Genomic DNA, 23051 nt, shown 5'->3' on the forward strand with positions numbered 1-23051 from the left:
TAAAATGAATAATTCGGTTTTATCTAGTGCCTTTGGAAATAGCTGCATTGAAAGTTAGAGCCAGCAAGCCCAATTCATGACGAGGTAACTTGCAAGTTGAAAGTTGTCTTGTGTGAAACGGTGACAAAAACCCCAGTGGGTCAGATAAAAAAAAAAAAAAAAAAAACCTAACACATTTTCGACCGCCTCTTCCGGTTAAAGCAGCCAATCAATTTACAGCTTCCGTCTGCACTTCCTCATTTGCGCTGAAAGCATGGAAGAAACAAACGAGTGATTAGACAGTCACTGAAATCATAATCAAATATGTGATTTCACGATTACATGTTGAGCTGACTTAAGAACTTAGTTGATAGAATCGAAAGTCTGGTTATCTACTCTATGAGACATCTGCACAGCTTTTCTTTTTGGAGGTAAGTCCATTAAGACGAGAGGTACTTTTTAGGTGAGAGATGATCTGCCTCTTTTATACTGAATTATTTAAACTATATATGTATATATATATATATATATATATATATATTCGGTTGTCTTCTCTTTATTTACAGTACGCAGAGGTTGTGTATATCCATAGACTTAAAATGACATTATTTACATTGCACTTTTAGTGTAAAGTTACTTGCAGTGTGTTACGCTCTGCAAGCTGGACTGTATGAATGATACTGTCTAGAAATAGGTGATACTAATAGTACAATGGATTCACTTTGTTTTTCATCACCAATTACCTTCATACAAAGCGCAGTGCACTGGAACACTAAAATGATTTATTTGCAGTTCTCAACTTCAGGCTACTGAGTGAAGATAAAGTCTATGTTTGCCTGAGAATGAAAATGTTATGTTCTGGATCAGTAAAGAAACACAGTACATGGTTTTATGTGCACATGTGGATTACTAGAATGTTTTCAAGAATACCTAATTGTTTGAGTAGGTTGAGACCAGGAATTTGAAAGTCAACTTGGCACTTTCAACTTTAACCTTTTCAAGTAACTTTTTTTAAATAAATGCATTTTTTTTTTACTAGTCTTATATAGCATATTGAGGGTTTAAAGGGTCATAGAGAGCTTGAATGTGTCCTCATTGACTTGGGCACAAGCTGAACGAAAGCCTGGATAGTTCAAGTCAAGCTATTTCTGAATCATGCACCCCACCAATGAGGCATCTTTGAATGTTCCTGCACGAGAACGATTCACACAGTTTGCAAGAATTTTAAAGAATATTTATGTCTAAGCAACTAGTAACTTACACCATAAATATTTAAACATTTCCCAACATTTCTCTGAAGTTCATACAATGCTCCCATCAGCTTCCTTTCTTTCTATAGTGTATCAATACGCGAACAACGCTAGAGCATCCAACCACCACAACGATCAATGTAATAAATGCTACAATGAATATTTGATTTATCCTTGCACATTTTTCTTTTTCTTTGTTATCAAATTCTGGTACTTATGTGCTCACTGAGGATGCCTGTATTGGTGCTCAGGGGTCATTATTGGCAGTCAGCAGCTACACAGATTCAAAATCAGTAAGCTTTAAGCAGTAAGGAGCAAGCCACTGCACATCTTTCATTTTTATTCCATTATTATTTTATTCAGTCTGTGCCACAGAAGATTTTTGTAAGAATGGACATAAGCCATCTTTCACTCTCTATCTGCCTCAAAGAGCTTTGAGTTTCATGTACATTTTTTTATTTCCCTTTAGCAAAAATTATGTTTCCTGTTACGATCCCAGTGCCTCCCTAACAAGGATTCATTTCAAGTTTTCAAAGTCAACTAGAGAAATTCAAGAATATCTAGTTAGCTGTCATTACTGTGGGTTAAATGTCATGTAGCCAAATACCAAGTTGCAAGTGTACTTGTTGAGTTGTGATTATCACCTGACCCTTCAGATGCGACAGAAGTAATCTCTTATTCGAGAATAGGAGACGTTTTTGTTCCTGCAGGTGGCACTGCTGCATAAAGGAGGCTAACTGCTGTACTTAAAATGGATGACTTGGAAGAGGACCTGGGTCTTCACAAGCACTTGGTGGATGATGATGGCGACTCTTCAGACAATAACTCTACAAGAGCAGGGAAAAAATTAAGACTCCCTCTGGTCCAACCTATGTTTTTAGGTGAGATGCACGGCTTGTACTGTATTCATTCTTCTCTTACGTCTGTGAAGACATCTGAACTTACTGTAAATATATTGGTGTTTATGGCTGCATTTCCATGCATGCAAATATTCTGGATGTGTTTTTACACATGGAAACAAATTATTCTGGTTTCAGAAATCTTGACAACCATAGTTACCTAAGTTCTCCAATGGAAAACAGGACAGCACTGCAGTTTTTGATCCATGTTTAGACGATATGAGTAAGAAAAGATGATTGGAAATGGCAAAAAGTGAGGAAAAAAGTGACACTAATTTGCAAAAATATATTTATATGCACATTTTAGTTTGCAACAGGTTATTTAAAAGACTTGATGTAAGTGTAGAAATCATGCATGACCTGGCAAGGATTACAAACAGTATAAATAACTCTCCAGCTGTCTATTACCTGAGCCAACAAACCATCTTACACAATATCCTATCTGGTATCTGTCCAGACAGGATATAATATTCAAGGTATCCCTAGAGATAAAGATAATTCCTGAAGAAGAACTCAAAGTCCCACTTGTAGATGTCCACCACATTTGTTGTTTTTATTTTCATGTGTTTGTTTTTTTCCTGGGTTAACTGTTTTATTTTCTTTTTTTATTGGTTTAGATCAAAATAAAAGAAGATAGGATCCTTTGGTTCTTTTTTTAATCAGTTTGCTTTATGGTTTTAGAGACGAAAAAGGAAACGGGATTTAATCAGAGCAGTAGAATGTGTCTGGAGCGGATAAGAGAAGCCATGCTGCATCATAGATGGCAGGAAGCTTCCGAGTACATGGCATGCTACCCCCAAATATTGGAGGAAAAAGCCTGTTACACAACAAAGCAGTATAAAGAGGTAAGTTCGTTGTTAGATATGATTGTACAGTTTACAGCGAAAAATGCCGACATTGTAATAGGGAACATATTCAACTTGTTCTCGTTACAAGAATTTAGTTAAAAGAATAAAGAGTATATTGATTGCACTAAAAGTATACCGGTAGATTAAGTATTAGTTAACATTTTATAGCTGAACCATATACAATTTTGACAATTCATCCTCAGTTTTATACCTGTTTTTGTAATATGCTCTCCAGCTTGTTTGGAGAGCCAGCACTGAGATCCTTCATCACCATCCCAAGTCAACGATGGAGGACTACAATATCATGTACGAGAGAATGAAACACTCCGGATTTAAACTTTACCTGAAGGTATGCTAAACCATAATCTATTAGTTTTAAATTACATTTTAGTTTAAATCTTTAAAAAAACCACTCCTGTCTTTGTTTCTTAGGTTTCGCTGGAGCATTCTTTCCATCTGATGCTTCAGGGAAAGTTTGAAGATGCAAAACAAAATCTCAGTGCGGCTGAAAGCTGGAGATATGGGAAGGAGTTATCTGCTCAGATTCAGAGGACTAAACTGATCCAGGCGTACAGGAGCTTGCTGGATTATATCATCTGGTCTGAGAAAAAGTTGGCGCTCTCCAACAACAGTAAGGCGAATTACAGCTTCTGAAAAGAATCTATCATTTACTTGTGTATGTAATATTCTCGTTGTAAGCTATTATGTGATGGTACACTGCCCCCTACAGGACAGAATAAGTAGCTGCCAGTGTAGTGCAGCAGCTGAATAGCTGACTGAAGAATGTGTTGGTGTGTTATCTCTGACTCCAAAACAACATAAACTGCTTATTTTTCTGTGATGTTTGACTGTTTTATTTTCTAGATGCTTTTGATGCATTTTCTGCAAATCAAGGCATGCATAACTATTTCAGACAAGCTTCTGTGAATCTTAAAGAGATTTTAAGTAATCCAGGTATCTGGGATCCCTTCATCCTGAGTTATGTTGAGGTAAGTGCATAGTTTTGAAGAAAAAAACAGAGATATGCTTTTAAAGCTGGGGTTTGGCAAATAATTTGAAAAGGGGAATAAAAAAAAAAAGCCATATTTTGAAAAATGCGGTGATCCACACAAGCAGACTGATTCGGATGCTTTATTGGTGCTAACTAATCCTTGAAGTATGCTGACGGTCCATTGTTGAAATCATAATAGATTATTGAATATACCATCTTAAACATAGCAATTCTTTGAGATGTTTTTTTTTGTTGCAATAAGTCGGCAACTTGAAGATACTCGGTAGTCACTGCAGTAGAAAATACATACAGTTTATTATTGTTTAATAGGTCTTTACATGCAGTTCTTTCCTTTTATTTATCCCTCCTTTCAGTTTAACTTTCAAAGGCTACATTTTATGAAAAATCATGCACCTTCAGAGCTTATTTTGGATGCTTGAAGTCACTAACTCAAAAACCTGCCACTTTGTTTGTGACCTCCTACATTTTACAATATCTCACTTTCTGACCTATTCATATTTGCATTTTAAACTCTGCACTCCAAGCTTGGAGGATATAGCAATCCTCCTCAACGTCATCTCTACCCAGTTTCAAGTTTAAGTCATGCTGCGTTCACTGAAATTGCCAGTCAAGTAATTCTGTGTATAAATGTGAGCTATCAGGATATTTAGCATGTGCACTTTTATTTAATAATAATGTGCTTGGTTAGTGTTTAGTAATCCTTTCTGTGGAAAAAATGGGTCACTTCAAATGGTTACTAAAAGAGCTGAGTGGTAAATTCATGTAGGGAAAAGGAGTTGTTGCGTTTCTGTGTTTACTTTAATCACTGTAAAAGAAAAGAAAAACCCAACAGCACAAAAAACAACAACAAACAGTTTGCTAATCTTATTTTGCTTTATTTTCATTTTGGCAGATGTTGGAGTTCTATGAAGATCACGAGGAGGCTCTGAGAGTCCTAAATGACTATGCATTTGACAACAGCTTTCCACCCAATCCCAATGCTCAAATATATCTGTACAAGTACCTGAAACGGCACGATGCTCCTCAGAAGAAACTGATACATGTATTAAAGGTACTAATACATGCTAAAGCCATCAATTCTACACTGAAGATGAATATTGCTTTTAAATAACAAGAAAACCTGTCATTTTAAGGGATATACAGATTTCTCTTTGATATATAATAAAAAAAAAAAAAAATTTATACCAACTTTGTTAAATTGTAATAGTGCTTTGCTTTTATTGGATTATTAATGAAGCATTTAGAAAGTGTGTGTATCCAGTGTATTGTTAATGCTAAACTTTTTATGCTGTAGAACCTTCAGTTATTAGTCCCGAGCCATGAGTTGATGTTGGAGTACAGCTCCCTCCTGCTTCAGTCAGGTAAAGGCTAAATCTTTTTCTCTTTCTTTTTGACAGCGCTTTCTGTTTTGATATGTTTCAATATGTTGAAGTCATGTTCATAGTGTCAATTTCATTTTAATTTGATATAATCACTTTTTAATTTTTTATTTTATTCTTTTAAGAGAAGCCAAGGACCACCCAAAAAGCTTTGAGCATTGTTCTTGAACTGCTTGACTATGCCTGCTGGAGGAGCAACCTGGGCGTATGGATGTGTTTAAAGACCATTATTCACAAACTGCAAACAGAGTATGTTGAAAGTTTGAAATTATATTTTAATATTTTTGTAAAACCTTTAAGCAGCCTGCTGTTTTTTGACAAAAGGATGTTGAAACCTGTGTCTCCATATAAATTTGTGCTATAAGAGACAAATGGGAGAGCATCATCAATGAACAGATGACTTCTAGGAAAGAATGGTGGCCCGCATTGCACTTCACACGCTTCCATGCCAGGAAAGACTTAGAGGAGAACCCCGAGCTTCTGAAAGTAAAGGCACTACTGGCAAATATCCTTTGTCCAGGTAAGTAGATGTGCATTGTCAAAGAACTGCTCCTGACCGTGTCATCATAGCTAATTCATGTATAAAGTGTGTTGAATAAATTTTCCTCTTCTTCTCTTTTAAAGTAAAACTACCACTATTCATGAAATGATTTCAGTATCAGGGATTGTTTTGCCAGCAGTTATTTGCTTTGTATTTTGATGTAAACTCACTAAAACAAACTTACATTTTAAGTTTGCTGTCTCCAAAACCTGAGGGCTCAACAGCTTTCCTGCTGTGCCAGTGGTGCTCTCTCTTCTCTCTCGTTTTTTTTCTTATTTCCCCTCGGGGATAAATAAAGTATCTTTGATTTGATTTGTTTCCGTCTGAAGTCTCAAAGCAAATCATTTGCCTCCATCTAACCTTGCATCCTATTTTGTTTTACTAGCAAACTACCTCTTTCACTACATTTATAAATTTAATTTTTTTGTCTTCCTTTGGGCTTCTGGTTATTTCAACCTGGGCATCCTTCTACAAATATATTAACTACCCCACCTCCTACACATGCACAAGCTATCATAGCCTGGCTTGTCTAAAACATTAGCATCTTATACCAGTTTTTTAAAATGCAAATATATTTAAACACTTTGAGAATATCTTTAACCACTGACCGATCAAAACAATGATCATCTTTGAGAAACTGTCACTTCATCCTTTTCTATTTCAATTCATTTTTATTTTTCCTTTGTAAAAACATAAATGTATTATTTTGCGAATCTAATATATTCTCAATAAATGCATTAAGTGTTCCCTTTCTCTTTTAATTTGAATGTGCTTTTTTTTTCTTTTTACAGACCGAACTCTGAAATACACAGCAGAGCTGGTAACTACTGGAAAATGAATCAGTGAGACTCTAAAGCTGTTTTCAGTGCTGTCTCTAAGCAAATTAAAATGGGAGGGGAATTTTCAATAAATTGCTTTTTATGTCTTTTTTTTTAATCAGTTCCTTTCTTTTTTTCCTTTTCTTTTTTATTTTTTATTTATAGTTCAGACAGAAATCAATGTGCTCCTAAACAATGTCTTTTTTTTTTTTATCTTGTGCAAATTTGCCATTATTATGCCACCAGCTGAAATATCCACTATGTGGAGCTCTTGTTCCATTTCGTTTTGACAGTGTAGCCCTGAATGCGAGTTGTAATATCGACTTTTTTTTTGTAAATATTTGAACGAGAGCCGAGTCCCACATTTAGCTGCTGTACAGAGGTGTTTTAGCATCAGTAGAGCGTACACCATGCTAAGCCGGGGGGGATTTTTTCCCTGTCAACTCTATTGTCATGTCAAAGATTCATCACAGACTTCGAGCAGCATGTTTGAGACGTGTGTGTATGACAGTATGCAGGCGGCTGCTGTTAAGAGCTTTGGTATCAATCCATTTTCTGTCACATGCCCTTTAGTCTTGTCACAAATGACTGGTGAGCTTTGAGTATTTTGTACAGGTTCAGTGTAAGCAGCAGTGTCAGGTGTTTACTTTAAGCTCTGTCAGTGCTGTCAGTTCTGAAATAGGAAGGCTCATTATTATTTTGCCATTTTATATTGTTTATTAGAATTGTTCTACCCCCAAAAATGTTTCCGATTGCTTGATATTGTTGTGAGGTTCAAAATCTGTTCATTACCCAGAGTCATTTCCACCCAACCATGAAATAAAGTGTTGCATCCAGCATGAGAGTGTTTGTAATGACTCTGCCAGCACAGTGTTGGCCACACAGCAGCTCAGTCAACTGTACTGTATGTATTGCTTTGCAGTCATTACGTAAACCAAAGCCTAAAGCACTTACCCGAGCGCAGGAGCAGCTGGAGAAGGGATTGGGGAATAGGCAACACATGTTGTTTGAAAATTCAAAATGCTGGAGCAGTGAGGATGATGGAGTCAGGAGCTGGTCACTGCTTTGGACTGTGTCCTGCTTGTGACATTTTTAAAGCTTTTTCTTCAGGGATTTTGAGCGTGTTTAATAATCTACGCAGATGTTCATTGTTGAGGCACTGCTGCGAAGTAACTCCTTTGAGAGTTTGGTTGGCCGCTCTGCTCTTTTACTTTGACCCAATCAAAGCTCACACCATCAAAGATGCTTGTAGGTCACTTATTAATCTACTATTGCACAAAAGATGAAGATATTAGTTTATTTTTCTAACAGCTGGAATTCTGTGGTTTTTTTTTTCCCTCATTATATGTTACTTAAAAAGGACCTGACTTGTTTGTGTTTGGACTTTCCACAGCACACAGCTCTATGACTTTAGATGTAATTGCCTATTTTACACTGCTGAGACAAACAATGGAAATTGTCCTCGGTGACCTTAGTTGCTTCCTGGACCAGCTGCTTGAGTCTGAGGCATGTTTTGTCAAATCCTAAAAGAGATTATACAATGTGCAGATTTTATCTCAGCAGTGGTCTTCAGCTTCACCAAGACACGTGTTCAGTTTCAGTACAATATATGTAATTCTGTTTTAATGTTTAATGACACATCCATTCTGGAAAAACATTAGCGGCTTGTTTAAGGCTAAACCACCAATGTAATACAGCTAATGTTTCATGGTACTTTCTAGCATTGATGCAGAAATTACTTGAAGAAAAAAAAAACCCTCAACCAACAGTTGTTACCTAATCTGTGTGCCTGGCTGAATAAAACCTAGTTCTAGACAGACAAATATGTGTATCAATAAGCAAATGATGAATAAAAACAGACATTTTAACAATATAAAAAAGAAAAGACAAGAACATATGACTGGATATTTCTTTCCCTGGTCTTGACCAGATAATGGAGGAGTAACGGTAATGGAGACAACTGTGTCATTCTGACAGTATGAAGCCAAACAACTTACAGCACCACTTGGGAACCTTTCATCTCGAACACAAAGAAAAGTCTGTTGATTACCTCAGAAATAAACTACTTAACTGTTGTAAATGGTGGAGTTTTACTAAAGCAGCTACTGTTTAGCGAAATGCTGAACTTACAACATATGAAGAAGCTTGCAGAGTTTCCCCAGTCTAAAACATTTACAGCCCAGTAGAGGAATTAATAGTTCCTTCAGCCACTGATATGGTTTTAACTATCAAATCAAATCAAGTCAAACTTTATAAATGAAGTGCTTTTCATGCCAAGTGTAACACAAAGTGCTTAACATGATAAAAACAATTCATGCATATTAAATAAAACAAGCCACTACAAAACATAAGAATCTAAAAACACACTCATCATATTCTCTTTTATACACAGTTATATAAACACACAACACACAAAGATGACTCCATAACTTATGTAATTAAGCTAAAGATAAATAGAAATAAAACTATAAAAAAAAAAACCAAAAAAAAAACAAAACCCATCTGACCTGATGTTGATGTGAGGAAACAATATGTTTGGGATCTATCCACACCAGGAGTCAATCAACGCATGTCCACAGAGGCTGCCGTCATAGCAACCACCCAGATCAAGGCAGGCCAGGGATCCATGGTTGTGGTGCAGGACCCCCCACCACACAGATAGGAGTGATTGTCACAGCAGCAAACCCCAGATCGAGCAGGTAAAGCCCCAAGCGTTAAGAGATAAAACATAAATTAAATAACCTTAAGAAACAATATAAACAAACAAGAGCAGCAATAATAAAAACGACATATGAAGGACTTCATAAATAAAGTGCTAGAAAAGTAATAAAATTAAATAACATAAAATTATATAAAGTTTATGAGTTAAAAAGTTCAGTTAAAAGCTAAGCTAAAAAGGTGGAACTTAAGCCTTTTCTTTTAAAAAGAAAAACAACAAAAACATTAACATTAACTATAATGAATGAACAAGCAGCCAATTAACCAAAGACTACTTCTCTGCCAAGCAACACTATTTCTTTGTTTCATTGTAAGTGTTGGGGTGCACATGGTCTTGGTGGTGGGATGGGGAGATTGGCAGTATTGTTGTCAATGAGAAGGGGGGCCTACAGACAACGTTTTGGGACCACTGGTATGTAGTTTATATTGAAGTTTGTTATTAATGAGAAAATGATCAAAACAAAAAGGACCTTTATGGAGACTCAACTCAACTCAACTTTATTTATAAAGCCCTTTAAAACAACCAGAGTTGAAACAAAGTGCTGTACACAATTGTCCAAAATAAAAACAGAACAAAACAGTTCAAATGCAAATAAATAACACAATAAAACAATAAATAGTAAGTAAAAACCAATAATAAAAATAAGGCACACTGACACATGCTGCCTTATAATGGCTAATACAAAACCTAAATTTTGTCTTTACAGGAAATTTGTAAATATGTATAAATAAACATCACTCAGCAAAACGTTTCATCGGAACGTTTAAAGCACACATCACATCACAACCTGGGAGATAAACAATAGGTGGAACGAGTGTTTCCTCTGCTCTGAGTGCTCACTGAGCGGCTCCACTGGCTTCATCAGCTTGATCAGTTCTCAGTCTGTTTGATGCATTGATGTATGTTCATCTGGAGGAACACCCCAAGGCTGCTGTACTGTTGAACCTATCAGGTAAAACACAATGTCTCTGAGGACTAATCTGATGACTTTAACAGGCCTTTTAAAACCTTGTGTACCACAGACAGAAATTTATTACTGTCATCAGCCTGAGTCTGTTGTGAACTGACAGGCATAATAATTGTTTTTGTAATTAATTTTCAATGGAAGTTATAGACTTCTTGTGTTTGCTGATAAGGAAAAACACAGAAACAGCACAAGGAAATATGTTCTAATTTTATGCCTTGCTTGGAAAGGCCTTGGATGTTTCTTTGTTGCGCGCAGCTGACATTGAGTTTTTCCCTTCTCTCAGAGTCTCACTCTCAGCTCTCTTCGCACACAAACACACTGTAGTTGGTGGCTCAGGGTCTCGCATGGTTGGTCTGCAGGGCTCTGAGGATCTGTAACCTAAAATCCAGACTTTCCACAGTGACACTGTGGAATATCTCAGTAACTCTGCAAGGTATTTGAAGTGTGTGGGGGTTTTGGAGTAACTGGAAAAAAGACAGAAAATGTGATAATTCAACCATGCAATTTGGACTTAACATACTGATGTGTTCACCAGTGCTGCATGCCACAAGCAGGAAGAAGATAAAACAAGAAAACATGAGGCTAGTTGACTGTAGATCACATAACTAAAAGGGAATGTAAAAAAAAGAAAAAAAAAAGACATGACTGAAAATCCTCCACAAGTCGGCTTTAAGTCTTATCATAATTAAATAGCTTTTGAGCAGCAATGGGCAGCCTATGACGGGTGTCTTCCAAACCTATGTTGGCCTGTTTGATCAGCACAATAACAAAAAGCTTCTACAGACTTTTACAATACTGACAACTGCTGAGACAAAAACTGCTGGAAGGGAGTCAATTCTTCTGGAACTTCAGGGAACCAGAACATAGAAAAAGAAGAAGATTCCCAAAATATTCTCTCATTTCTTTAGTGAAGTTGAAAGTGACAACTGCAATACCTTTGTTCTCAGACTGCAGCTGCAAAAATAGCTTTCAATAATGTATTAGGAGAATAAAGACTGAGCTGATTTCTGTTCAGCAGCATGTGCGCCAGGACCTGCAGTTTTCTCTGCTGTGCACTGACTGTAAGAAAAGATCAGGCTGGTGAACACAAACTGATCCCTTTAGCTTGTAATATTGCTCTACTTATCCAGCGTGGAGTCAAATCTTAGCCTTAGAATAAACAGATTTTTCCTCTACATACATTAATATATGATCCCATACCCTCGCTGGATGACCACTTAAATAGAAAGAATAATCAGGACTTATTCCTGGAAATGTTTCTGCATGCAAACAGATGAGAAACTGCTGTTATAATGTAATGACTGTGAAATGCAAAATGTCTTGACCAGCAGAGCATTTACCTGAGACTTTAATTTCTTGAGTGCCTTGGTGTGATAAGTGGCAATGCAAATGCTATGACTTTCCTTCAAGCTGTACAGAGGCAAGCCAGCTGAAGCAGAAGAGGAAAAGAAAACCCAGAAAGATTAAAAAATGGAGGTGGGCCGGGATTGAACTGAATTCTTGGCAGGAATCAAATATTAAGACGTACGACAGCTGTGACGGTGCTACTCTATATCTATATTGCATCAAGGAGGAAGAGAATATTCTAACAAAGGCAAGTGACATATCGCTGTGCATCTTCCATGTGTGTGAAAAGAAATATTTGAAGTCCTGGCTCCTGTATCTGTCTTGTGGTTATAATCACACTATGTTAAGAGTTAGATCGATTTGGTTGTGTGCTTCCATAAAACTGATGCAGGTTGTACCCTGCCTCCCATGTAGGAGTCAGTAGGATAAACTCCAGCCCATCCATGATACTACATTTGAACAAGTATGTTTAGGCAACATATAGATGACACATGAGCATCTTAATCAAAATTTAAGACAACTCATGCAATACTTAAGATGCTTCAAGTGAAAGGTGTTCGTTAAAATTACTTGCATCTCTTCAAAGTTTTTAACAGTGCAGAAGTGATTTTTCTTATGGCATATTTTCCTACTCATTCACAATTTTCAGCAGGACTGAACATTTTTATTACTGACAAGTCACAGTCCATCTTTCCATTTTTAATCTTTTTTTTTTTTGTTATTAGTTGTCTGCTTTGGGACATATTCCTTCTGAAAGATCTGGAACTTAGTTTTCTGACATTGGATAGCACATTTAAATGTTTCATACATTCCTGCAGTATCAGAGATAGCAAAACAGCTGTACTGGAGCTGCCCTGTACTTACAGGTGGAATCTTGTCAGATGTGACCACATTGATGCACTGCATTCGCTAAGAGCTTTTCTCTGGTTCCACGTGTCTATCAAACAGAAAGACTGTGATTCAACAGTGAAAGATTTAGCACTTCTTTCCTTTTTGTACTTTTTATTTCTTGCCCTCCCTGATTGAAGCCCTGTGTTCTGTTGGGAGTTTAGAATAGGAATTGAAACCACCATTTCCCATTGCTCTAAGTCAGCCTGATGCGTTTTGCGTACCTTGTGGTCAATCTTTGTTGCACCTTTTTTGTCCATCAAATTTTCTTCAACACACCTAACCAGAAAGGTAAACCTCAATGAATTCATCAGTTTTTTCTTTCATAACATATCCAAAGAGTGCTTCTTTGTGACACATAGCCCATTCCTGCAGGGGGCACTCCAGCAGTCTATAACATTAAAAAAAAAATCTGCATTAGACCTTCTCAGTGTTGTGTCAAAGTCTTATCTGAAATGATTCCATGTGCTTAAACAATATTTTATGACACATTTTCTGAGGATTCCCACAATGCACTTGTTTATTTATGCTCTTTTCTTTTCCTGCCAATGAATTTAGTTACTGTTACAAGGAATGCTAATGACTGGTTTTCAGTAAACTTTTCCAACCTCCAGTGTTTTTATGTTCTTTTTCAAACACAAGAAAAACATAATGGATATTTATACTACTTGGGAGGTGATATCATCAAGTTGATATCATCCACCAACACACCCACACACTCCTGTCAGTTGTTGTTGCTATCCTCTAACACCCGGCTCTGGTGTGAGTCCAAGTAGGTTGAATAATTCTTTCAAACAATTCTCTGGAAGCCTGTATATGAACTGCACAGACCACAATGACTCATGCATGCAAGAATATACTGTATGTGCCCACTGACTCATGTTGTCCCCTCTCATCTCTAGTTCCCTGTAATGTGCAACGGATAAGCAACAAGTTCAACCTGACCCAAAGATGACTTGTTTGTCACTGCACTCTCTGTTCATGAAGCATAAAGATGGGTAATGGATGTGTGTGGCGGTAGTGATGGTGATAGGGGGGTTCATGTGGTTGGAAAATACAACAAAGTCTGAAACATTACGAATGAATGTGGGAGCCGGAGAGCATGACCCGACTGTCTGTCTGTCTACGTCTGTGTTTCTGCCTTTACTCATCCTTCTGTCTGTAAGCACTTCCTCTCAAACCCCAATATGTCTGCGTGGCCGATAATGGAGGTAATATGACTGAACTTTTTTATTACACAGCTTTCATATCAGTTAAAACTGTCACGCAGATAATTATGCACGGAAGCTTACAGGTTATTAAATGCATTACTGAAAAAGCTTTTAACCATGAAAGCAAATGGTGGAATTACAAAAGCCAATGCTGATCAGGTTTCCTTCATTCAGGTATTAAAAGCAGTCCTTGGAGCACTTTCTAATAGTGTATACATGTGAAGCAAAATAGTATTATAGATAATATGTTATTTTGTTAACATAATTTGCAGCTGTTCTGCATGGGCAGAGAAGTGATTTTGCGGTAAACTTCTTTACCACGATGGAGACTATTAGTGCAACATGTTGTCACTCCTAACTTATCACACAATACATTTTGGTCTGGAACCATTTAAACTGAAAAAAAGGGCAATGATATATATCTGCATTTTTTTTTATGCATGGGTAATGTTGATAGCTGCATTAAGAGGCTAAAGGAAGAATATAACACAGAACCTCCAAACAGTACTCTTCTGCATGAGTGTTTTCAGTTGTTATTTGATCAATTTAAAACATTAAATGATGGTTTATTGCTGTGCACTATTGCTAAAAGGCTAGAAGTTGTGAAACCTTACAGGAGCCATTATGTGTGGAGTTTGCATGTCCTTCCCCCATGTATGGATGGGTTCTCTCTAGGTAATGAAAAACATGCATCTTAGGGTAAACGCTGTTTCCACATTCTCTCTATGCTGGCTCTTTGATGGACTTGCAGACTGTTCAGAGTAAATCCTGCCTCTAGTCTGATCGCATCTGGGATGGGCTCTACCTCCCATTAGCCTGCATTGCAATAAGGTATAGCCAATTGATGGATGGTATTGTTTGATACTACTGTTATGGCTTTTACTTTACTTTTACTGTGTATGTTTGCTGATGTGTGTGTATATACTGCATATAGTGTGGTATGGTTTGAGCCTGGGTTTTCAACTTGACTGTAGAGGAAAAATGATATAAAGCCCACTGCTTAAAGTTTCACAACTGACATTTTGCTTTTTGCCACCCTGCTCTTTTGAAACTACTTTACACATCACAAAAGAATCGTGGCTCTGATTGAAACTCACATCACACTCCGATAATATTTGACCTTTTCTGCTGTAAATAACCCCTCCCAGTATAAATATGTCCTAAATATGCCCTGAAAAGCCTTCAGCTGATCCAGAATTCTGCAGCCAGAGTCCTGACCAGAACCAGCATGAGAGATCATATTTCTCCAGTTTTAGCCTCTCTTCATTGGCTGCCTGTTGAATCTCGAATAGAATTTAAAATCCTTCTCCTTACATATAAAGCCCTCCACAACCAGGCACCACTATATATCAAAGACCTCATTGTTCCTTATATACCAAGTAGAGTACTTCGTTCGCAGACTGCAGGCTTACTTGTGGTTCCTAGAGTCTCAAAGAGCCGAGCAGGAGGCAGAGCCTTTGGTTATCAGGCCCCTCTCTTATGGAATAAGCTCCCAGTTAGTGTTAGGGAAGCAGACACCCTCCCCACCTTTAAGACTAGGCTGAAGACTTATCTTTTTGATAAGTCCTATAGCTAGGGATGGTTAGCATCCCTTAGTTATGCTGCTATAGGTTTAGACTGCTGAGGGACATTTCCTGATACACTGAGCTTCTTTCTTTTTCTCTTTATCTCTTTCTTTTACCCCCCCCCCCCCCCCCCCCCTCCATAACAGTGTTGCATCATTAACATGTATGTCTCCTGTCTCAGCAGGTCTCCCTGGCCAGGAGTAGCAGTTCCTGTTGTCTGTTGTCTTTCTGTCCTCTTCCCCCCACACAGCAGAGGCAGATGGCTGCCTGTCCTGAGCCGGGTTCTGCCGGAGGTTTCCTTCCTGTTAAAAGGGAGTTTTTTCCTTCCCACTGTTGCCAGTGTGCTTGCTCAGGATGGGAGATTGAGTTGGACTCAACTCAATCTGTTGGTTTCCTTATATAGGCTGTTATGAATTGGCCTTCATTATGTTTTCCCCTCTGTCTGTAAAGCGTCTTGAGATGGCATTGCCGTGATTTGACGCTATATAAATAAAGTTGAATTGAATTGAATTGACAGTATACTCTGCTCTGTCGACTGTTTCCTCTGTTGTCAGAGTCCACATTCTACCACCATAAAGACTTGAAGCTGGTCCTTGAAATTCCTGGACCTAATAATATGTTTTTATTTACTGAAGTAACAAAAATAAGAGAGAAACTGAAACATTATCTCACTTTTCTTCAATCTAACATCTTTTGGAACTGATGACCTGCCGATTGTGTGCAAATAAATTAAATGTATAGCGCTGGCTTAACTTTTCAGACCCAAAGAAAAAAATCTACCTTTAACTTAGCTTTCTATGATTTTTAGTCACAAATGAAAACTTAATGTGTTAGATTCTTGTCCTTATAGTAAATATTACTATTAATATATGGATTATCAGTATAATTATTTCAGACATTCCTGGTCCCCAGATGATAAACCTGTATGACTTAAACAGCATTACCACCTTTATGCTGAATATAATCTCTTGATGATTATTAAAGACATGACTGAACTGATTGAAAACATCATCTGAAATAGAAGCTTTTATGTTAAATAACCTGATCGATTTGCTTGGCTTTGTGATAGATTACATGTCTGTATTGTGTAATTTATTGTTTTGGTGATTTTTCTGCATATTTCTTGTCAGCAATCATGTGTGTAAAGCTGAACAAACAATCAGTCAGTTCATGTAAAAAAAAGTTTGATTGTGGCTTGCTGCCCTCTAAGCCCATTTTTCTGTCTCTATATTTTACATTAAAGATGACAAACAACTGCAACTTAAATGAGAGTAGATATTGTGGTGCGCTATGGGTTTGACTCAGAAAGCCCATGTTTGTGTTATTAAAGGAACATGTAACCATGCAACATTTTGGCTTATTTATGTATTTTTTTATTATGGTTTTAGAGCTAGAATGGAGACAATCTTTGCAGTGCGTTCTAACAAGAAATAAAAATACTGTATCAGCAAGATGATGCATGATAAACTTAGTGTACATACAGTGTTTTTCCAAGATGAATATCTATTGGTGAGGTAGTGAGTTTAAGCTTTCTTACCTGAATCTGTCTGATCATAAACTTTCATTGTCTGACACATAAAACTGCTTGCTTGTATTTATGTTTTTTCCATTCAAAAAGCTGCGATGTGATATAGGCTGACATTTAACTGCTGACTGTTTTCTACGCTGGCCTTTAAATTTGCTGTTTGTGTGTCTTTGTGGTGTTTTTATCTGTGTGTTAGGTCAGATTAACAAATAGTAAGGCCGGTGGCAGGCTGAATAACAGATTAACCCATGGACAATAGGAGCGTGGGACTAAGCCCTTTCACAACCTGTCTGACAGCTTGTTGCGTTGATGTCATCCTCTGACTCAGGCTGTTACCACCGCCGCTGTCACCCTGGACGTTGGGGTGCATGACACCTATCACTCTCCACTGTAGCCCCTTTACTTTCAATCCCCTCCCTTTGTCTCTGTTTCCAGTCATTTGCATACTCATCAGCTTTCCTGCATTGTAAGCTTCCACTTTTTCAGACTGTGAAAAAAAGAATCATCATTAGTTTCTCAAGGAGACTCAGATAAAGGAAACAAAGACGGATGGCTCATGCAATATGCTCCCATTATTACTGTACCATTCATTGTTTCAGTAATGAAGTGTGCTTAGAGATAGCAAACAATGTTTTCAGCTCAATATTGAACCTTCAACTTGTTCTCAGTTAAAAAATGTTTATAATGATCCTTATTTATCTTAAAAAAACAGCAGATTTAGAACACTAATGGCAAAAAAAACAAAAATCAATTTAACTTAAAGTCCATTTAGCATCTATGTCTAACACGTTGGTCAGGAACAGCTGCTGTTATATATGGATGGGGTTTAGAGATGCTCCCTAATGAATCTGGCCCCAGCTAATCACCAAACTTCATCCACTCCATCCTCAGCCTCAAAGTCTCTTATAGTGACAGTCATCTAGATATTTACCTTTTGAGTTTTGTGAAATTCATCCAGGGTATGTTTGTAAAAGCTTGCCGACTGATTGACAAAAAAACTTTTGATCTGTTTCTTGCCTTTTGAAAAAATAACCCAAAAGTAATGTGACATGCTAACAATTTAATGTCAATGAACTTAAAGCAAACTCTCTTCTTTAAATGTCTATTACTTCCAGTTCTATGTTAAAGTTGAATCCGCTTTGTAGGATGATATGGATGCATTTTCAGACAGTTAGACAGCCGGAACTACCTTTTTCACACTAATCCGCTGCATGTAAAGCAGCTAGAAGATATGAGTTTGCTGTACTATAATTAGCTTTTTTCACATTGATAAGAGAGGATATCAGGAAATCAGTCTGCATGCAAATTAATTTTCATAAATTGCAGAACCTCATGTGTCTTCATTCTTTCTTCCTTTAAGCTGAGCTTTAGGATGACAGAAAGACTTTTTCTTTGCAATTAAACAGTAGTCGTGCACATGTACCAACTGTTGTGTTTTCACAACTTTAAATCTTTGTTATCATCTTAATCTGAATCTAAGGAGTAAAAAGTACATTAATTCATAATGATGAAAACTTATTTTCATTAAATCTCAATGTAAACATCTCCTTCCAGACATGTTTTGCAAAAAAAGGAAAATAATTCTTCTTTATTGTGTCATATGTTTATGTTCCCATTCAAGTCACTTGGTTAACTCTTAAAATGGCCTTTGTGCCTTCTAACTTGTTGAAAATCTAGAATATATGAACATGCTGACTAAAAGTTTCACCACCCCACTATAAACACCAGTCGTTGGTGAGCTCTGACAAGCCTTTCACAACCCGCTAACGCCATCCTCCTTGTACATAGTATTGTGCAGTTATTTGAACTTTTTGTTCAAATGTTTAGACTGTTATCCATCATTCACCACCATTAGGGAGGCGTCTAATTGGTCTCAGCTGTATTCTGCTGCATGATGACAAACAAACACACACATCGCGACTCAAAAAGAATTGTCATCAGACACAAGAGAAACATGGTCTTTGTAGCAGATGCTATGGCCCGCACAGAGTCCCAGGTCTGGGTTCAGTGATAACCAACAGACTCCCTTTAGACTAATTTGCAATACGTTCAGGGTAAGTTAAAAATTTTTCAACTTATAAAAAAAATGGATGGAAAACAAAATACTTTAAAACTACTCGACTATCCTAATCTCTGACATGTCTCCTTTGAGGATAGTTCACTGAACAGTTAAGAAAACCAAAATGGCCTTTATTTCTCTTCAGCTATTTTCAAATTGTCCACTTCATTATTTTTGTTCTTGTTCTTATTATCCAACACACAATCAACCTGCGGGTTGTGCCTAATGCTTAACCTTTTGAGCCATGTGTCTATTTGAATATTTATTTATTTCCATGTGTCTTTTAGGCTTAGAATTAGTAGTAAAGGGAACACCTGTGACATTTGTGAAGATAATTAAAAATCATTTTATCTATTACTTGTTAAAAGTGAAAAAGTTTAATATTTTCCTAAAAAAAAGGATGAAGAATATTAAATTATATGAACATTATCTCTGGAAAAATCCACTTAAAGAGAAGCACAGCTAAATCAATAGAGTTTTAATGCAAATATTTAAGGCAAGGTCTTAAAAATGAACATTTTGGCACAGTTGGACACTCATTGTTGTGGAAGTGTTTCACAAACACACTTGGGATTCCGAAAATCATCAAGTTGGTCTGAGATTACGTAAGGAGACAGTGGTCAGGAGGACCTGTAATCCATTCTGTTAGAGGCAGGACTGTTCCAGGAGTTGAAAAGAACCAGCTGTGAGTAAATGTACAAGTAGGAATCTGTTTGACATAGCTGTTGTGTCCGCTGAATACATTTTATATTAAGTTAATTTCAAAATAGAGACATTGTCAAAGCATCCTTCCAAAATAAATAAGATCAGCCTGGTCAGTGAAGCTCAAACATCCCAGAGAATTAACAACGTCCACACACATTTTTGAGTGGATTTGGACTTTGAGTGGAACTTTTGTTTACAACTCAATGAAGAACATCTGTTATTCCTGCTCAGGAAAAGGTTCACATTGGCTATTCTGCACACCTGGCACCTGACTAACATTCCCTGCAAAATCATCCTCTGTGAAGTGAAGTGAAGCATTTTCCATTTCTGACAGCTGCAACAGCTTGTGTAGAATAATATGGAGAAAGTGAGGCGTTAGCATGAATTAACAACAGAGGCTGCAGGGAGAAAAAAGTCATGCTAGCAACACACAACACTGCTGACAACTTGAAGAATATTGCAAAATACAAGTTTTATCATTCAATAAGGGAAGATAACTAAACTTTTGTGACCAGGCCGTTATACATTATTATTGACATATCATATCCACCAAAGCAGAGGTTATGTTTTTGGTGGCATTGAGCTGTCTGTCTGTCAGCAACATAACTCAATCTGGATGTTACGGATGGATTTTGTTTACATTTCCAGAAAGTGTCAGCAATGAAATAAGAAACAAATTATCTAATTTTGGGGATGATCTGGATCACCATCTGGATCCAGGAATTTTTGAAGGGAGTCTTTATTATTGGGAGATAGGGATAATTTTGGCATTTGGCTTCTAAATGGACAGAAAATGCCAAGAGTTATTAGCAAAAAATAAAGAATTAAAACATTACAAGATGACATCATGGTAGACCATTGTATATATATATATATATATATATATATATATATATATATATATATATATATATATATATATATATATATATATATATATATATATATATATTTTTTTTTTTTATCAATAAGTTCAAGACTATTAAAGCCATTTGCTTCATCTTGGGGTTTTAGGGTTGTTTCCAGGGTAAAGGATTCTAAATAAGATGTGACATCTATCCTGGTGATGAAATAGATAGTGATATTAACTATAAGTGTACATAAAAAAGTGCTGGCATGGGACTGTTAACTGGATGGGCTGCAGGACGTTTTGGGATTTTTCTCAGGTGAGTGACCCTGTGACTTGGCAGAGGTCTGTGCTCTCTGAGTGCTCCTAGTTATTATTATTATTGCATGAATAATCCAAAGCAGTCAGCTTTCAAAGAAGGAAGACAGCTGCAAACGGAGGATAAAGCTCAGCCTCCTCTGGGAGGAACTATAAAATATTCTGGCTTCTACACAGCCTTGCAGCAGGTGACCACTCATCCTAGAAACTGTTGCTATTTAAACATGATTACCAGCCGCGTAGCAAGAGTCATTGTTATTTATATTTTGTTATCCTTCTGTTTGGTTCAGGGGTTGAGGGCAGCGAGTGCATCTGATAACTTGCACCACTTAAGGGTTGAGCCGGATAACTTCAGTTTATAACCTCTGAACAGTCATAAACACTCCCTGAGGGTGGTGGGTATAAATATCATGAGACTTTGTCAAAACCCCCACTCTAAACCAAACATGTATATGATACACTTCCACTCTGGGCAATGGTCAGAACTAAACTGGAACCCCCCACTGCGATCAGAATGACATCATCTGCTATTTTTTAAATAATCTTGTGTTTTCATTTGAGGTGAACCCGAAATGTACGATCTAGAATAGCAGATACAGTTAAGTGTGATGAACTGAGAATTAATGTTTAACATTTTTTTGATTGTTAGCTAAACAATATTTGGTTGTTGCTAAGTGAGAATAAGGATGAGTCAATGCTCCTGAGGCGAAATGGACATGCCAACATGAATGGCTGACACTGAGCAGAGTGGTCAACGAAAATAAGGTTGTTATGAGTACAGAGATGGAGCTGTTATTGTTCAGTATAAACTGTAGCGCTCTCCTGGTAATCTGTTACAGTTTCTGGCCTCCTCACATAGGAGGTAAAGGAGAAATGTGGCAGTTTAGCAGATATCTTTCGACTTTCACCACCCACAACCAGCTAAATTCAGCAGACCTTAGTCTTCAGTTGGAACTCCCTTTGGGGTATTTTAATTTTAGATGAAATAGGTATTACAAAAAGACTCATGAAATGTGTTTAGTATATTTCTAATGAAGCTTTCTGTAAGGCAGGTTGCACATCCAAAATGAAGTTAAAAGAAAGTAGTAGAATAGATTCTGTTGCAGCGTAAAGAGTGAAGTAGGTGAGTTAATTTAAACATGAGTGGAGTTAAAATGTCAGCTCAAGCGTTGGTAACTAATTAACCTGGAAGTCTCTGTGGAAGTCCTTGAAACAGGCAGAGCCAGGTCAAGTGTATTCACTCAAAGATAATATCGATTGAAATGAAAGCTCTGAAAGAGTTTGAGGACACTGTTAGTACAGCAAGGCTAAACTATCAGCTAAAAAAAAAGATCGACAGCTCAGTGCATCCAGCTATTTTGGTATCAGGCTATTGAAGTTGCCTTTTGTTAATAAAGTACTTTATTGAATTAAAAACTTCAGTTTGAAGAGTAATGACAACAAAAGACTAGTTGAAATGGTAACTGAAACACAGCTAAAGTAGTTTAAATGAAGGGATACTCAGTTCAGATATTTTTTGGAAAGAATGGAACAAATTATTTCTTTGTTGCACAAAGGACAAACTCATATGAGGATAAAAGAAATGCCTTTTATACCTTTTTAAAAAAAAATAAAGTTCACCATTTTGCACCACCATGTTTCCACACTAGCCCAAAATAATCCTCTATTTTGATCTATTTTTCAATGTTTTTGTGTGCACCATATTTTACATGCTTGTGTGGGCAGTGTAAGGGAGGGTGTGTGTTAGTTTGTTTTCCTTACTAAAGTCACCACATCCTATGTACTGCTCCTTAAAAGCTGTTGTAATTTCAAACAGCTGAGGGCATATTCACCTGATCTCCTAAGGTTAAGACCTAAATGAACGTTTCGTATCAGTCTACATACTGACAGCAGTAGCAAACAAATGAAAGCAGGGCAGTGTAACGTGCATCCTCGGGAAATCCTTTCAAATGCATGTGAGGAGTCCTGCAGTCCTACAGACTGCCCTTCGAGTCTGCTGGTCACACATGGGTGACCAAAATGGGTGGAAGTTCAATCATTTTTAGCGAGTTTTAGTTGTTTTGTACAACACAGCTAGCAGGTTATTGAAAATGTGATGACACTCTCCATAAAGCAATAATAAAGTCTGTCTTATCAACCGCAAGTTTCGATAATTGAGACCTAAGAATGTTTGT

At 37.0% G+C, this 23051-nt stretch overlaps 1 protein-coding gene across 1 annotated transcript; it reads left to right on the plus strand.

Moving 5' to 3' along the window:
- Positions 1 to 285: 285 nt before the first annotated feature.
- Positions 286 to 7424, plus strand: taf1a (TATA box binding protein (TBP)-associated factor, RNA polymerase I, A). The gene is made up of 11 exons (XM_079256003.1): positions 286 to 410; positions 1940 to 2110; positions 2810 to 2973; positions 3212 to 3325; positions 3409 to 3607; positions 3841 to 3965; positions 4881 to 5039; positions 5283 to 5349; positions 5493 to 5616; positions 5733 to 5887; positions 6700 to 7424. Exons 2-11 carry the CDS (start codon positions 1981 to 1983, stop codon positions 6744 to 6746), a joined length of 1284 nt encoding a protein of 427 aa, XP_079112129.1. The 5' UTR covers positions 286 to 410; positions 1940 to 1980; the 3' UTR covers positions 6747 to 7424.
- Positions 7425 to 23051: the final 15627 nt, after the last annotated feature.

This window comes from Telmatherina bonti (assembly GCF_933228915.1).
Source record: "Telmatherina bonti genome assembly, chromosome: 16".
In the NCBI taxonomy this organism is placed as follows: Eukaryota; Metazoa; Chordata; class Actinopteri; order Atheriniformes; family Telmatherinidae; genus Telmatherina; species Telmatherina bonti.